This window comes from Pipistrellus kuhlii, unplaced genomic scaffold (genome assembly GCF_014108245.1).
Source record: "Pipistrellus kuhlii isolate mPipKuh1 unplaced genomic scaffold, mPipKuh1.p scaffold_m20_p_3, whole genome shotgun sequence".
NCBI classification, from domain to species: Eukaryota; Metazoa; Chordata; class Mammalia; order Chiroptera; family Vespertilionidae; genus Pipistrellus; species Pipistrellus kuhlii.
In genome coordinates, this window is record NW_023425529.1 from 90,818,017 (window position 1) to 90,836,257 (window position 18,241).

Sequence of the window (18,241 nt, forward strand, 5' to 3'; positions counted from 1 at the left end):
AGACAGACGTTAAACCTCTGCCCTGAGGCCAGCAGGGTAGGCTGTGCGCCTGTACGGCCACCAGGACCAGTGCAATGAGTGACCGCGAGGGCCTGCCTGTGTCCTCAGCGGGGCCAGGTCTCAAGTGCATTGGAACAGGTTCTGAAACACACAGGGCCTCTCAGACTGGGGTCCCAGTGCTTGAGGGGAGTCAGGCTGGCTGCGCTATTTAAAGTCTCCGGACGGTGTCGCCAGCGCTCCTCCTCCGGCGGCCAGGCCACTCCTGCTGCTCCCGCTGTTCGTGCCCCCAGCCGTCAGGGCAGAGCAGCACCAAGGCGCCCTGCCCCGCCTCAGGAGCGTGTAGGGGAGGGGGAGACTGTGCTGGGGGAGGGAGGCAGGCGTTGGTAGGGACGCTGGTGGGTGGTGGGTGGGAGTGGGTTGGTTGGGAGGATGTGGAGTTCAGGGCGGGGGGTGTGAAAGAGGAGCAGGAGGCAGGAGCGGTGGGCACAGGGTGTGGCCTGCCATGGGGCCCCTGTTCTCCGGCGCCGCTGGGCGTGAACTGCGGTGGAGGCCTGCGGACTGGCGCGGGCGGGGCGGGGCACCGCTGCGGGGCCCCGGAGAGGAGCTGGGCGTGGGCACGCGGCGGGGCCGGCCGGGTGCGGGCGCACGCGGTGAGCAGGTAGAGGACGGTCTGCGTTCCGGGCCAGGCGTCGGGAGCGCTGTTTGGAGAGGCGGGCCAGCTCAGCGGGTAAGTGTGCGGAGCACCCGGGATCCGGGATCCGGGCCCCTCTTAGCCCCTGGAAACTGCCTCTGGGGATAGTGCTAGGAATCTTCGGGAAGCTGCGGGAGCAGCAGAGCTGTAGAGCGAGGTCCGGGACTCTCTGAGGTCCCTTTGGGGTAACTGAGGTTGGAGGTTCCTGCAGAGCCCAGGTCTCAGCTGAGAAAAGATTTCCTGGGGGCTGGCCGGCGGCTGCGCAGGGTGTGAGGGGGATGCTTTCCTGTGGAGGTCTCCCTCGGAGGTGGGTGAGCAGGACTTTCTCTAGGACTTCAGGTCTGAGATCTCCAAGGACTATTTAAACCTTGGAGGCTTGGGGGACACAGGGGCCCCGAGAAGGATGGAGGGAAAACCCAGGCTGGTTCAGCAGCAACACGCTCTCTGCACAGCTTCTTGGTTTTATTAGGCAACTATGCTGCCTCCTACATCCCTTTAAGGAAAGCGTGTGTGTGTGTGTGTGTGTGTGTGTGTGTGTGTGTGTGTGTGTTTAAAGAAACTTTAGCAGTAAGTGCCAGGACCTGATTCTTGATCTATATTATATGCTGGTTACTGTGTGTTCAAGTACAAGAGTGGAAGAGGCTTAGGGGCTGTCCTGCCAGCAAGTGGCAGGGACCCGCATGCACTTGCTTTGTTGTCTGCGCTCTAGTGGACATAAGAGGATGCAGAGCTCCGAGTAATGAATGTTTATCAGCTGGGCTTTAGAGACAAGTGAAATTCAATTTTTATTTTATCAAGATATCACCAAAATATGCCATTTAAAAATAGTTATATAGAAACAGCTGAGACATGAATTAGGCATAAGTCTCCCAGACCCAAATGATCAAAATGATGTTGACTTACTATATGTCTATCACTTCACTGGCAATCCATCGTGTGCTATGACAAATATTGCAACACAGACAGTAAAAGTTTAGAGAGGAAAAGAGAATTCATTTTCCAAAGGTGAGTGTGTTCAAAGTAAACATCAGCTAATTTGGCTCATATTTCATGGGTGCAACTGTTTAGTTCACGTTGAGATGAATATCTAATAAAAGGGGCACAGGAGCCCTGATCGGTTTGGCTCAATGGATCGTCCTGCGGACTCAAGGGCCCCAGGTTCGATTCCGGTCAAGGGCATGTACCTTGGTTGCGGGCACATCCCCAGTGGGGGGGGTGCAGGTGGCAGCTCATCAATGTTTCTCTCTCATCGATGTTTCTAACTGTATCCCTCTTCCTTCCTCTCTGTAAAAAATCAATAAAATATATATATTTTAAAAAAAGGGGGGGGGGGGGCGCACAGGTATTCCTGTGAAGTAATTCACAGAAGCATGACTACTAGACAGTGCTGCGTAGGGTAAACAGTAAAGTTTAATCAGTGCAAAGCTGTCTTGAATAAGGCATTTAACAAAAGTTCATGGTTTGCCAAAAAGAGAGAATTTTGACACAATTTCCTTGAATGATACCTTTTAAGTGGTGTTCATTTCTTTTTTAATATTTTTTAAATTTTTTCAATTATAGTTGATGTACAATACTACATTAGTTTCAGGTGTACAAACCAGTGATTAGATATTTCCATAACTTATGAAAGTGATCACCTCAATAAATCTAGTACCATACATAGTTGGTATTCATTTTCTTAACTTGTACACTATACATTTGAAACTTAATTCTCTGTATTTATCACAGCCAATTTACTTTTTGTCTATATTTTTAAAAAATTTTTATTGTTGAGAGTATTACAGATGTCCCTCTTTTCTCCCCCATTGCCCTCACCCTTCATCTGGTTCCTGCCTGGTCCCAGGCCTTCACCACCCTATTAAACATCCTGTGTCCTTAGGAAATGCACATATGCATATAAGATCTTTGTTTAATCTCTTCCTGCCCCCCAGTTCCCTTCCCTCTAAAAATCATTAGTCTATTCCATTTCCATGATTATTGGATTCTGATTCTATTTTATTCCATAGTTTATTCTGTTCATTAGATTTCTTATTCATTTATTTTGATTTTTAGATTCAATTGTTGATTTATATGTATTTAATGTCATTTTGTTGTTCATATTTTTTCTTTTTCTTTATATATATATTATATATATTTTTATTGGCTTTTTATAGAGGAAGAGAGAGGGATAGAGAGTTAGTTAGAAACATCAATGAGAGAGAATCATCGATCAGCTGCTTCTTGCATACCCTCTACTGGGGATGTGCCTGCAACCAAGGTACATGCCCTTGACCGGAATCGAACCTGCGACCTTTCAGTCTGCAGGCCGATGCTCTATCCACTGAGCCAAACCGGTTTAGGCTGTTGTTCATATTTTTTTTTTTTATCTTTTTCTTCTTCTTTCTCTTCTTAAAGAATACCCTTTAACATTTCATGTAATACTGATTTGGTAATGATGAACTCCTTTAGCTTTTTCTAGTTTGTGAAGCTCTTTATCTGACCTTCAAGTCTAAATAATAGCTTTGCTGTATAAGGTAATCTTGGGTGTAAGTACTTGCTTTTCATCACTTAAAATATTTCTTGCCACTCCCTTCTGGCCTGCATAGTTTCTATTGAGAAATTAGCTGACAGTCATATGGATACTCTCTTGTGGGTAACTAACTGTTTTTCTCTTGCCGCTTTTAAGATTTTCTCTTTGCCAAAACCGCTTTGGCTCAGTGGATAGAGCATTGGCCTGCTACTGAAAGATCCCAGGTTTTATTCCAGTCAAGGGCATATACCTTGGTTGCACACACATCCTCAGTAGGGGGTGTGCAGGAGGCAGCTGATCGATGATTCTCTCTCATCGATGTTTCTAACTCTCTCTCTCTCTTTTTTTTAAATATATTTTATTGATTTTGTACAGAGAGGAAGGGAGAGAGATAGAGAGTTAGAAACATCGATTAGAGAGAATCATCGATCAGCTGCCTCTTGCACACCCCCCACTGGGGATATGCCCGCAACCAAGGTACATGCCCATCACCGGAATCGAACCCTGGACCTTTCAGTCCCCAAGCCGACGCTCTATCCATTGAGCCAAACCGATTTCAGCTCTAACTTTCTATCCCTCTCTCCTCCTCTCTGTAAAAAAATAAAAAACATATATATTAAAAAAAAAAAAAAAAAAAAAAAGGTTCTCTCTTTGTCTTTTGCCCTTGGCATGTTAATTATGGTGTGTCTTGGTGTGGTCCTTTTTGGGTTCCTCTTGTTTGGGACTCTATGCTTCCTGGACTTATGGGGGAAATTTTCTGTCATTATTTCTTCAAATAGGTTTTCAATACCTTGTTTTCTTTTCTTCTGGCACCCCCATAATGCAAACATTGGTATGCTTGAAGTTGTCCCAAAGGCTCCTTACACTATCTTCATATTTTCTATTTATTTTTTCTTTTTGCTCTTTTGATTGGGTATTTTTTGCTTCTTCAAATTCAAATCATTGATGAGATTCTTGGAATCCTTTACTCTACTGTTGAACCCTGTATATTATTCTTTATTTCAGTCAGTATATGCTTAATTTCTGACTGGCCCTTTTCCATGTGTTTGGTATTCAAGGATCTTTGGTAAGATCTTTAAAAGTCTCACTGAGTTCCTTCCTGGTCTCATGAAGATTCTTGAGTAGTCTTATAATCATGGTTTTGAATTTTGAATCCAGTTGTTTCCTCGCTTCCATTTCTTTCATTTGTGCCATGTTTCTTTGTCTCCACATTTCATCTGCTTCCTTGTGTTTGTGTCTTTATAATGGTTAGAGCTTCTATATCTCCTGAAGTTGGTAGAGTGGCTTTGTATAGCAGGTGTCCAATAGGGCCAGTGGCTGAGCCTCCCCAGTCACCTGAGCTGGTCACTCTAGATATACCCCTGTGTGGGCTGTGAGCACAGTCTTCTTGTAGTTGAGACTTGTTTGTTGTTGACATCACTGGGAGGAATTGACCTCCAGGCCAATTGGTTATGAGGACCAGCTGCATTTACAATGGCAGAGTTGCTGTGCAGAAGACACCCCTATGGGGCAGGACTTGCTTCAGTGGGGCTTTGGTACTCACTGAGTCTGCCCCGTGGGTGTGTCACTTATGGATGTGTAGAGTTGTAATCTGGTATAGTCTGACACTGTCCACTGGGTGTGCTGCCTTTTGGGTCTCCAATGTGGTGGAAACTAAGCCATAGCCTGGGGCTACCTGAAAGGAGCTACAGAGAGATCTGAAGCTTCCTCCTATTTGTTTTGGGTTTGAAAATGCCCAGGTGAGGCCCAGCTGTGTTGCAATGCACACTGGTGCTATTGCCTGGTCTTGGGCCTTTTATTGATAGGTTTAAGGCATCCTGACCCAGATGCTGCTTGTTTGAGAGATTTTAGCAAAGTCTGAAACCTGATTAAGGACAGGCCATTCATGTGGAAAGGCTGATGTGCACAGGTTGTGTGGGGCTGCAAACTGGATAAGGTGGGGTCTCAGGGAATCACCAGGGCAGAGTGGATAGTGTGAGCCAGGCTGATGGAGACTCAAATATGGCTGCCAGTCAGCCAAATGACCTGGATGTCCCAGCAAAGGAGCAATGACCCCTATGAGAACCTCCATCTGGTAGAAAACCGTCCCAAAGTTCCTGCCCCCGATGCCAGACAATCCAGTTCCTCCTCAAATGTGTCTGTGTCTCCCAGTGCCATTCCCTGGCACTGTAGCTCATAGGAAGCAAGACTGTGTAAGTTTGTGCACTGACTCTCTGAAACTCCTCAGTCTCCAATAGCCTCCATGTCACTCAGCCACAATCCTTAATGGTTTTTTCAGCCTGTAGTTATGGGGACTTTTCTTCCCAGTTCTGGGAGCCTGGACTGGGGGTCTAGTGTGGGGCTGGGACCCCTTGCTTCTCACAGGCCTCCTCTGCAGAGACCATCTCCCTCCTGATTTAAAAAAAAAAAAAAAAAAAAAAAAAAAAAAAAGACACACAGCCCTAACCAGTTTGGCTCAGTAGAGGTCCCATGTTCAATTCTGGTCAAGGGCATGTACCTTGGTTAAAGGCACATCCCCAGTAGGATGTGTGTAGGAGGCAGCTGATCGATGTTTCTAACTATCCATCCCTCTCTCTTCCTCTCTGTAAAAATCAATAAAATATATTATTAAAAAAATAAAAATAAATAAACTCACATGGATGTCAGACTAGCCTGTTCTGTGCCTCTGTCCCTCCTACCAGTCTCAGTGTACTTTATTCTTCTCTAGTTGTTTGACTATCATTCAGGCAGCTGTCTGACAGCTCTAGATGATGATTGTTCTCTATTTTAGTTGTAGTCTTGATGTGGTTGTGAGAGGTGATAAGTACCCATCTTGGTTCTCTCTCTCTCATCACAGCCATTTTATAAAATCTCATGCATGTAGAGAATTTAACCGGTAATTAGTCTTTCAGATGTTACTTTAGTCTTTAAGATGTTCATCTTAATTATTGTCCAGTCTCCTTCTCCCAGCCCCTCATTGGATCATGGCTATTACCAACATTATGTAGCATTTGTCCTATATAATAAAGAGGTAACATGCAAATTAATCATCACTCCAAAACACAATATGGCCACCCCCATGTGATCAAAAATGGCCACACTCATGAGGACACAAGATGGTCACCACAAGATGGCCAGCAGGGAGGGCAGTTGGGAAGACCAGGCCTGCAGGGGAGGGCAATTGGGGGACCAGGCCTGCAGGGGAGGGCAGTTGGAGGGAACCAGGCCTTCAAGGGAGGGCAATTGGGGGCAACCAGACCATTAGGGGAGGGCAGATAGGGGTGACCAGGCATGCAGAGAAGGGTAGTTGGGAGGGACAAGGCCTGTAGGGAATGGCAGTTAGGGGGAACCAGGCCTGAAGGGAAAGGCAGTTGGGGGGGGGGGGGGACCAGGCTGGCAGGGGAGGGCAGTTAGGGGCAATCAGGCCATCAGGGGAGGGCAGTTTGGAGCGACCAGGCCTGCAGGTGAAGGCAGTTGGGAGGGACAAGGCCTGCAGGAGAGGATAGTTGGGGGAGAGGGGGAGAGGAGGGAGAAGGCCTGCAGGGGAGCTTAGTTAAGGGTTACCAGGTTGGCAGGGGAGGGCAATTAGGGGCAATTGGGTCGGCAGGGAAGCAGTTAGACATCTATCTGGCTGGCAGGAGAGTGGTTAGGGGCAACCAGGCTGGCAGGCAGGTGAGTGATTGGGAGCCAACAGTCCTAGATTGTGAGAGGGATCCCAGATTGGAGAGGGTGCAGGCTGGGCTGAGGGACAGACACACACACATACTCACACACACACACACACACACACACACACACACACACATGAATTTTGTGCACTGGGCCTCTAGTCATATTATATTTTGATTTTTTTTTGATTTTTTTTTACAAATTTGCTTATCCCATAAATTGTGAATGAACATGCTAAGGGTAAGAACCATATCCTAATTATTTTTGTGGCACATATATATGTGTTTGATTAATGTTTCCTTAATTGAAGGGGGGAAAATATCCAATACATGTGACCATACACAGTCTCTTTAAAAAAAAGTATGTTTTTACAACTTGGATAAAATTTAATCTTAATTTTTCATTCTTACAGTGGTGGAAAAGTCTTCATCATGATTTCTAGGTTAGTACTCTACTGCTTGCTTTTTTAAATCTCTATTTTCAAAGGTATGATTTAGTGATGGTAGGTGTCAACAATTTCTTCACTTTTATATTTTCTTCCACTTGGAGAATTAGTGATTTGCTGCTAATAAACTAATGATACTAAATGTAAAAATCATTAAATGTTTTTCATTCATTATCTTACTGAATTATTGCTCATTTATTCATGACACTCCATTTCCCATTAGCTTTAAAATGTATCTTTTATCCTAGAACATAGAAGTGATTTCTGTCCCAGCTGGCCTGGCTCAATGGCTGAGCATTGACCTATGAACCAGGAGGTCATGGTTTGATTCCTGGTCAGAGCACATGCCCAGGTTGCAGGCTTCATCTCCAGTAAGGGGGGAAGAGGGGAAAGAAAGGTGTGCAGGAGGCAGCCAATCAATGATTCTCTCTCATCATTGATATTTCTATCTCTCTCTCCCTCTCCTTTCATCTCTGAAATCAATAAAAATATTTTCAGGAGATTTCTGGTTATATACTAATGAAAATAGAGTTGAATAAGAAAAGTAAAATTATATGTATGCAATAGAAATTGTTATTGCTAAAAACAGAAAACATTTTGACAGATGTGATTTGTGTCACTAATATAAACAGAGTAATAAAATACCATAATTAGCCAAAACCGGTTTGGCTCAGTGGATAGAGCATCGGTCTGCGGACTGAAAGTTCCCGGGTTCGATTCCGGTCAAGGGCATGTATCTTGGTTGCGGGCACATACCCAGTAGGGGGTGTGCAAGAGGCAGCTAATTGATGATTTTCTCTCATCGATGTTTCTAACTCTCTATCCCTCTCTCTTCCTCTCTGTAAAAAAATTAATAAAATATATATATTTTTAAAAAATACCATAATTATAAGGCCATGAGGTTTTGTTCACTAAGAAGAGTAAAAATATCTTAATTTGCTTCGAACTAGTAATCCCAATTTATATGATGAAGTAACTGTGCTATTATTAGGGCAGCGTTTTTCAACCACTGTTCCGCGGCACACTAGTATGCCGCGAGATGTTGCCTGGTGTGCCGTAGGTGCAGACAAGACAAGAATTTTATAATTTTTCACTATTTTGTTTACTTAATATTTCATAATAAAGTAATTATAAAATACTTTCTTTGTGTTTATTTGATTCCTATTCAAGAGAATTACTTTATTTTTAGTCAATATAGGCACAGAGTTAAATTTTTTAACATTTTCTAATGGTGGTGTGCCTCATGATTTTTTTCATGAAACAAGTGTGCCTTTGCCCAAAAAAGGTTGAAAAACTGTATTAGGGTATCACTAATATTTAACAATTTTTAAACACTCTCGACTGGAAGAAAAGTAACTACCCTTAAATTAAAAATGAATCTACCAGTACATCACTTTCTGAAGAGTGGCTTGGGGCAACGATAATTACAATAAAGAAAATTATAGGGATACTTTTGTAGATTTATTTATACACTATAAATGTAACATATATGATAAGTCATTTTAAAAATAACAAAATAAACTCTAATTCTTTTTTAAGCATATCAAAGTTGGTTCTATAGTAAAAGACAAACTTCTAAAAATACTAATGTTTTAGAAACTTAGAATAAATAATATCTGGAACCAAACAAAGGAATTTAACAAAAATTACTATGCAGTTTCAATCATAATAAAATACTATGAATAAATTTACAACAGCAAAATTTGAAACTTAGATTAAATAGAAATTTTTCTTAAAGTTTGACTTAAGAAATAATGAACTAAATTTGACTAAATTGACTTAAGAAATAACAAACATTTATATATCAGTAGCAGTTAATGAAATTGAATTTGTATTCCAGTAATCTTCCAAAAACACTAAAAAAAAAAAAAAAAAAAAAATTTAGTCCCCAAACTCTTTTATAGGAGATTCTTATAAAAGCTTATTTAGAGAATTTATAATTTTTCAGGGTAACATAACTTTCACAATTTTATATGTAAAATTCAATAACAATACTTAAAAAAATGGTCCACATTGCACTAGAAGTCTTGACCAAAATAAGAAGGCAAGAAAAAGAAATGACAGGACTTTCAGTCAAGATGGTGGCATAGGTAAACTTGATACTTACATCCTCTCACAACCACATCAAAATTACAACTAAAATACAGAACAACCATCACTCAGAACCACCTGAATGAAGGTTCTACAACTAGAGAAGTAAAGAAGAAGCCACACATGGAAGGCTGGTCTGACACCTATGTGTGGTGTTTTTCTAATTGGAAGAGATATCTTGGCTGAGGAGGCCTTCCACATTCTTTCTTGAACAACCCTTAACCCAGGGTTCCAGTGCCAGGAAGAGAAGTCCCCATAACTTTGGGCTATAAAAGTCAGCAGGAATAGTGTCTGAATGACACAGAGGCTGCTGGAGACCCAGGTGTTTCTCTTAAAGGGTCATCATGTAGCCTTACAGGGACTCACTCCCTTTGACATCCAGCACGGGGGCAGCAGTTTGAAAGGATCTCCACCACCACCGCAGAGCCGACTGGCAGGTGCCATATATGCTTCCATCAATCTGCCTGATACTTTTCATCTGCTCCTAGTAATTCCCTGAGACTCCACCCTCACCCAATTGGAAGCCCCACCCAACCTGTTTGCAATGATCTTTTCATGGCTCAGGCTTCAGATTTTTCTAAAATCTCTCAAATAAGCAGCAGTTGACTTCAGTGTTCCTCATACATTTCAGAAAAAGCACTAGCAGCAGCCTGTCTTGGTTCACAGCTTGGCCTCTCCTGGGCACCTCCAAGCCCAAAACAAGCAGCAGCATCTGCAGATCACTCTGTAGCTCGTGCAGAGTGGTTCCAGGAAAGTCACAAGCAGTAGCTGACTTTGTATCTCCCTGGAGGCCCCAGAGCCAGTGCACCCAGTGGTCAGCTTCAAACTATGCCAGATTATAACCTTGCCACATGCACAAGCAACACTCAAGGGGCAGACTTGGAGAGCACCAAAGCCCCACTGAAACAAGCCCTAATCCATAAGGGCATCTGCTGCATAGCAGCTCTTCCACTATAGTTGTAGCTGGTCTGCACAGAAAATTGGCCAGGGGTAAATCCCTTTCAGTGATGCCAACCACAAGCAAGGCTCAGCTACACCAGGACAGTGCACATAGCCCACACAAGGGTACACCTAGAGTGCCCCGCTTAGGTGACTAGGCCCTACAGGACACTACTATACAAGGCCACTATACCAATTCCAAGAGACATAGCAGCTCTATCTAATACATAGAAACTAACACATGGAAGAAGCCAAAATGCAGAGACAAAGAAACATGTCACAAACAAGAACAGCAGAAATCTCCAGGAAAAATAACTAAATAGTGCTTTAGGTGATTTCCCTGAAGGTCTCACACATCTTTTGTTAGATTTATTCTTAGATACTTTAACTTTTTAAAATTTTTGTTCTAAATGATTTTGTATTATAGTTCCTGATTGGTTATCATTGATACTAAGGAACTTACCTTTATATATTAGTTTTATATCCAGCAAACTGCTAGGAAGTGTTTTCTAGTTCTCATGGTTATGACAGTCCTTTGGATTTCTATGGAAGACACACATCATATCATCTGCTGCTAAGGTAAAGTTTGTATCTTCCTCTCCTACTTCAAATTCTTATTATTTCTTTTTCTTTAAAAAAACATTTTTTTTCTTACTGTTGGGAGTATTACAGATGTTTCCCCTTTTATTCCCTGCTCCCAGATCCTGCTTCAGCCCGGGTCTTTACCAACCTATTATTTGTGTACATGCATTATGCATAACATGAATATATATAATCAGCCTCCTCAATTCTGGGCCATTCCAGTTCTTATTCTTTTATATATATATATATATATTATTATTGATTTTGTACAGAGATGAAGGGAGCGTGATAGTTAGAAACATCGATGAGAGAGAGTCATCGATCACCTGCCTCTTGCACACCCCCTACATGCAACCAAGGTACATGCCCTTGACCGGAATCGAACCTGGGACCTTTCAGTCCCCAAGTCGACGTTCTATCCACTGAGCCAAACCATTCTCAGCCAGTTCTTATTCTTGATGACTGCTCTCAAGGACCTAAGCCTTCTGAGATCTGAATGGCATCTGCAGGGGAGTCAAACTCTCATGGTCCTGGGTAACCTTCCTCCAAGCCCTTCCCTGTTTCCTTGCATCTGCTGGCTCTGTGGTGTCTGATCTTTACAAATATGCAGGATCTGCCTGACCATTTTCCTCCCACGGTTAGACTTTTCTAAAAGAACATTGCCAGATGATTAGGTGAAACAATAATGAAACTAAAATATGAAAGGATAAAACAAATTTTCAGGACACAAAGTCCAAGAACCTAATAAAACTTAAAGACTATGGACTCTCTGGCAGGGTCTCTGGTCTCCAGCTCTGCTCTGTCTTAGGCCCTCACCCACCTTGTCAGATCATGTGCCCTTCACGAGGCACCACCACACATTGGCCACCTTTACAGGCACCAAAGGCAGTGAGTCTGTTCTGTATCTTCTTCACCTCTTGTGCTGCATTGCCCATGACGTCTGTCTCTAAACTCCATTCTTAGCACTGTGGCCCTCGCCCAGAAGGGGAGGAGCTACCAGTGTAGACCCTCTTCCCAGCTGCTTCTAACCCAGGTCTCCAGCTTCCTGCTGGACACTCTCACTCCAATCTCCCACCACTGCTTTTAACCCACACAGTCACCAAACCAAAGTTCTCACGTCCCCTTCCAATCTCAAATTCACACTCCTCCCCAATGTCCTTCTCTTTGAATCCCCCCACAGCTTTTCCACTCACCAGGCTCAGGCATGTAAGACTCTTCTCTCATTCCTTCCTCTCTCATCTCTGGCTCTGCTCAGAAACTACACACTGCTTCATTTTTGTCTTCAGAAAGTCTCTCTTCTCTGTCCTTCCTCTTTTCCATTTGCCCCTCCTGACATCCAGCCTGGCCTTCAACACTCTCTCCAAGGTCACCACACCTCTCCTGAGTTCCAGCTGGCTATAGACAGGCACCTTCTTTCTTGAACAACACTTCAGCATCTCTCTCCTCTCTCAGTGGGTTAATGGTTCTCTAGTTCTTCGGTTCGTGTGCACCACCAGTGCTTACTGAATGCCTACTGTGTGCAAACATAGCCTCAGCCCAGCTCCATGTGACAAGCAGCCATTAAATTCACTGCTTTTTAATTCAATGCCCTGTGTCAGTCACACGATCACACGTATTCCCACCACACAGGAACCTCGCTCTCTTCTTAAAAGGTGCTCCCTTCACTCTCCCTTCTATCCAAAGCCATGTCTCCTAACCCAGTTCCAATTCCACTCCTCCCCAGAGAAGAAGTGTATTAGTATTAGTACACTTCTCTGCCCTTATAGAGCTCCCTATTCTCCTGAATTTTCCCATCTCCACAAATAGATCTCAAGATTGAGACCATGTTTAAGTTGAAGACACAGCATGTGCTAATGCATAAAGGTCGTGTTTCAGGGCCCACAGGAAGTTTGGTGCCCAAAGTGCTGGACCAGGTTCTCCTGGGTTGTGCACACTGGCCATGGCTCTTGTCCTATGTCCCAGAGGCAGATGTCCAGCAAGATGGAGGGAGGGGCTAGGGCCAAAGGCAGAGTTAAGGGTCTTGTGACAGTCTGGCGCTGATGGCATTCCTCCAAGCTCAGTGGGATGGCTGTGGGGTCTGTGTAGGAGTCAGAACTGATAGCTTGGAGGAGAAGCAGGATGTAACCTAGAATGATTCCCTGACTTCTGACATCCCTCATTGGAGAGTGGGTTGTTTCATGTTTAATAATTAAGTTTCTCAATGAAACTTGTTAATGTCTAAAAACATGCAGAATAAGACAGACGGCAGTTATAATATGGGGCAAGGAGGCTGGTAGGATACATGAAGACTAAGATTTCTCTATGGAGCTCAAGTGACCAAAACAAAGCATTGGAAGTTTACTCAAAAAGAAGACTGACATTTGCCTGTTGTTGTTGTTGTTTTAGATCACATGGAGTAAAGTTTTGTTTGTTTATTTGCCTTCAAACCAATTCCTAAAAATTAGTGTTGTTAAGCATTTTAAGATTCAACATGATAGAGTTTTCTTTATTCTTGTATGTATACTCACAGCCTAGCCCATGTTCCTTACTACACAGACTGGTCCTGGGAACAGCGGTGCTGTCTTTGGTTCCAGTTTGGAGCATCTGACCCGTTTGAGCAGAGGCCACATGGAGGGCACCTTGTAGGCTTGGTCCCCAGCGTCCAGGGAGCACTGTCACCTTCACAAAGTGGACCCACGGGTCTTACTTCCCTCTACCCGAGAGGCAGTTCACTGCCTGTGACCATGGACCCCACCTTACAGTCAGAGACACAGGCTCCTGCCCAAGGACATGCCAGACTGAACCATTTATGTAGCATTTGCAAAGAGAAAGATTCAAAAGGAAAGTAAAAAATGGAGAAGGTGACAGATTAATACAGCAGAAGTTATGAAAGTGGAATGAGCATGGAGCAATTTGGGAGAACATTGCTCTAACCTCACGAGAGCAGGACAGGTGAGACTAGGAATTGGCCAGCTGCACAGGAAGCCTGAGAGGCAGAGTCCGGAAGAGCCCAGGGTGGAGTTAGGAGCTGGGAGAGGTCCGTGTCCTTTCGGAAAGTCATTTGTCTTTCTTGCTCAATTTCCTCATCTCTGAAGTGACTTAAGTAACCTGTGTTTGTATCATTTAACCCATGCTTTTGTAGGGTGACTACAATACTATATTCATGCTGTAGGCTGGCAGGGTCCTTTTCCCAGTCTTACAAAGAGTTCAACGTTTTGGAGAACAGGGCTGTTCATAGATGATTAAAGAGTCTGGAAATGAAAGATACCGTAATTTTGAAAGGCTTTGGGGGTCAGAGGATCTTCAGCTGAAGGAGCTAAAGACTCTCTCCTTGACCAAGGACCTGTGTTTATATTAAACACAATTTGTCCCAAGGCAAGGTGGAAATATATATACACTTCAAAGGGTAATGTACCAAATGGTAGAATAGATTAGCACTATCAGTTTGGGAATAGCCTATAGCTGTTCAGGTGTTTGGCCAACAGGAGGCAATAAAATGCCCTGAGCTGTCTGGCTAACAATCCCATTCAGGTTTGGGGGAAGTGCCCTTTAGCCATTTCCAACAGATAAACTACAGATGTGGCTCATCCTTTTGAGCCCTCCAAGCTACATACCTAAAAAATGTACACACAGAGACATGTGCACACAGATTACAATGTGCTCATGAACACACACTTATGAGAGCATTGTGCATGCATGTTCACGTGAACTTTGTACTCATAACATGCAAGACACATGCACTGTTAAATGTATACAGGTGCAGTACCTGCACTCACACAGAGGAAGGTGTGCACACACACTGACATGTAACCACTCAAATGTATGCACACGTTTTCACTGACATGTATATGTATGGACAAGTATGAACACACATATAAATGTGCACATGTGTGTGTATACAGCTGCACATAGGTCCATGTGCGTGCACATGTGCACACAAACTTATTCACACACATGAACATACAGGGCTGTGGAGAGCTCTGCAGCACATCCCACATTGGGAAGTGATAGAACAGCCATCCAATGACAGATATTCCATCCCCCAGGGACAATGGCATCTGTCCCTTTAGCAGCTGAACTACAGCTCACCTGTCTTCCCCGATTATTAACACGCATGTTCCCTTACAGGCTGGCAGTCTGAAGCCATGGGTGACTGGAGCCTTCTGGGGAGACTGTTGGATACAGCACAGGAGCACTCCACGGTTATAGGAAAGGTCTGGCTGACGGTTCTGTTCATCTTCCGAATCCTGGTGCTGGGGGCTGGGGTGGAGGAGGTGTGGGGAGATGAGCAGTCAGACTTCACCTGCAACACCCAGCAGCCGGGCTGTGAGAACGTGTGCTACGACAAAGCCTTCCCCATCTCCCACACCCGCTTCTGGGTGCTGCAGATCATCTTCGTGTCCACGCCCACCCTCATCTACCTGGGGCACGTGCTGCACATCATGCGCATGGAAGAGAAGAAGAGAGGCAGGGAGGAAGAGAAGTTGAAAGGGGACAACCTATATCTTAGACCCGATGGGCAGTGTGGGTCCAGCAACCACAGCCAGAAGGACAAACTCATTCTGCGGGATGACTGGGGAAAGGTCCAAATCGCTGGGGCCCTGCTCCGGACCTACATATTCAACATCATCTTTAAGACGCTGTTTGAAGTGGGCTTTATCGCTGGACAGTACTATCTGTATGGCTTTGAGCTAAAGCCACTCTACCACTGTGACCGGTGGCCCTGCCCTAACGTGGTGGACTGCTTCATCTCCAGGCCCACAGAGAAGACCATCTTCATCATCTTCATGCTGGCCATCGCCTGCCTGTCCCTCTTACTCAACGTGCTGGAGATATACCACCTGGGCTGGAAGAAGCTTAAACAGGGCATGACCAACCATGATGGCCCAGACACTGCTGCATCCAGGGTGGGGGCCATCATATCTGGGGATGTGCCCCCACTCCCCTCCCACTAGGCCACAGACACTAGTACTATGGGGCGCCCTTCTACTACACGCACTCTGTCTCTTCCCTGGGATGGGCAACCATCATCATTCCAGGGCCCCTCCAGCAGCATCAGCCTTCAACATGGCAGCTCTTTCCCAGGCACAAGGGAAGGGCCACCCTGACAAATTCTACAATAGTAATCACCACTGGCAACGACAGGCAGAGTTGGGCCAACCAGGAGCCTGGGCAGCAGATTCTGTGAGGAAGGTCTCCCCGCCTGTGTCCACATCCTCCTCCTTAACCCCTCCAGGCAGCCCCCTGCAATCCCCTCAGGAGGGCAGAGAAGGCAGCAAAGAATCTGTCGTGTGGAGAATGGGGACAGCAGCATCCGGGGAGAGAGCAGATTGGCAGTGACTCCTGTTGAGCGGCAGCGGGCAGTGACCCCGCTGTGGAGGTGCACATGCCGCCTGTGCTCCCCACAGACCCAGACGGTCAAGCAAGGCCAGTAAGGCCAGCAACACTCAGGCCAGACCCAGTGACTTGGCCATGTAGTGGTGGCCTCCCCAGGTAGCTTTATAATGACCACCTTTCTAGCATCAAAACCAAAGTGCACTTCAAGCGAGCAGCTAGAGAGCCAGGGTGACAGAGAGCACTGGAGTGGGGGAGAAGACCACCGAGAGGTCAGGTTCGGTGTCGGTGCTTGCTGTCCTTAGCGCTGGAGGTGGAGTGGGGAGGGTGACTATGCTGTCTACGGGGGATGGGGCAAAGTGGCCAGTGCCCTTTACAGATATTCATGGTACCCAAGAGCCCTGAGCAAGGAGACCTTCTCAGGGGTTTCTGTCTCTGAGGCGGACTGCTCTGCGATGACAGAGGCAGGTGTCTGCAGTCACTTCAGTTTGAGGCCATTGGGTTTTCTGTCCTGAGCTCTCCGGAGCCTCTGGGCAGCACAGAAGACCTCAACGGTGCTTAAGTATCTGTCTGATACTTTTAACTCAGAGTTGAAGTTCATTTCAGATATTTGCCAAACTGCACTAAAAGGAGACTGGAGCAAGCCTATGTAGTGTCATTTGAGATTCTGAAATTGCATGTGAAGCCCAGGATATCCAAGTGCAGGCTTCATGACAAGTAACAACGAACTGTTCCCCCAGAGTCTGTGGGTGATGGCACCGAGGTGGCTGGGAAGAAAGCAGGCGGAATGCAGCCACACTTGAGATCACTTAACAACTGAGGAAATGGAAACAGTAATGTGGCAGGCACTCCTTTGTGCGGTTGCTTTATTTTTTTATTTGTTGTTGTTGTTATTTTTTGCTTTGAATTGTATGGATATGTCTATTTATCCCCTTTCTTTTTTTCTAAAAAAATATAAGAAATGTATTACTATTACAGGAATACTGACAGAAATAATGATTATTTGTCCCTTTTCCCGTCAGTAAAGATTTGAAATTCCTTTTAAAATAAATGCTTTGACTTCATAAATCAGTTCATTACTATGAGAAGGTAAAAAACGAAATAAAAGCAGGGAAAAACTTGAGTGCCTTTAAATACTTGAAGTTCTAAAGTGGGAGGTTAAAAGTAACTGCTGCTGCTAGGAAGTTATTTTTACAGGTGAATGAATAAACTATACCTTTTTTAAAATATATATATATTTTATTGATTTTTCACAGAGAGGAAGGGAGAGAGATAGAGAGCTAGAAACGTCAATGAGAGAGAAACATCGACCAGCTGCCTCTTGCACACCCCCCACTGGGGATGCACCCGCAACCAAGGCACATGCCCTTGACCGGAATCAACCCGGGACCTTTCAGTCCGCAGTCCGACGCTCTACCACTGAGCCAAACCGGTTCTGGCTCAACTATACCTTTTTAACAGTGCAATGTTTCCTAATCATTCTTTGTGGGCAGCCCTGTTGCTTTCTAAAGTGTAAACAAAAATGTGTGGGTTCACTCCCTGTGTCAGTGCATGTGTCATTTTGTGCAAGTGACTGATTTGCCATCCCCCTGGGTGGCTGCTGTGACAGGAAAGGCTATTTGTGTGGGTGAGTGTGGCTAAAAGATGACAGAATTTCCTGTCCTGCACACACGCTGTCCTGTCTCAGCCAGTGTCTGAACCAAAGAGCAGTGGTGGTGCTGAGTGTGGTCCTCATCACACTTTTCACCTCCAACAACCACCGCTTGTAGTTTTCTTATTCAGCAGAACACTGTCTACTGTCAATGTGATCTATTTCTTTTTATGAATTCCTTTACTTTTCAGATTATTCTTTTTGCCCCTCTAAAAGTCTGTTTGAAGAAACTGTGATATCTGTCTTCAGATTAATTAAAGCAGCTGGTTCATGAGTGCATTCAGCTGGCTGTGGTATGGGCTGGACTGCCTCCCCAGTGTGAACAATTTTCACTTCTCATACATGGCCAATAGCTTTTCTCACATGGTGCAT

The 18,241-nt window shown here is 44.7% G+C and overlaps 1 protein-coding gene across 1 annotated transcript; it reads left to right on the forward strand.

The window, feature by feature from the left end:
- The first annotated feature begins 437 nt into the window (after positions 1-437).
- LOC118729434 (gap junction alpha-3 protein) lies at positions 438-17,428 on the forward strand. Its single transcript, XM_036456962.2, has 2 exons — positions 438-727; positions 15,013-17,428. The coding sequence occupies exon 2, from the start codon at positions 15,030-15,032 to the stop codon at positions 15,837-15,839; it is 810 nt and encodes a 269-aa protein (XP_036312855.1). The 5' UTR covers positions 438-727; positions 15,013-15,029; the 3' UTR covers positions 15,840-17,428.
- Positions 17,429-18,241: the final 813 nt, after the last annotated feature.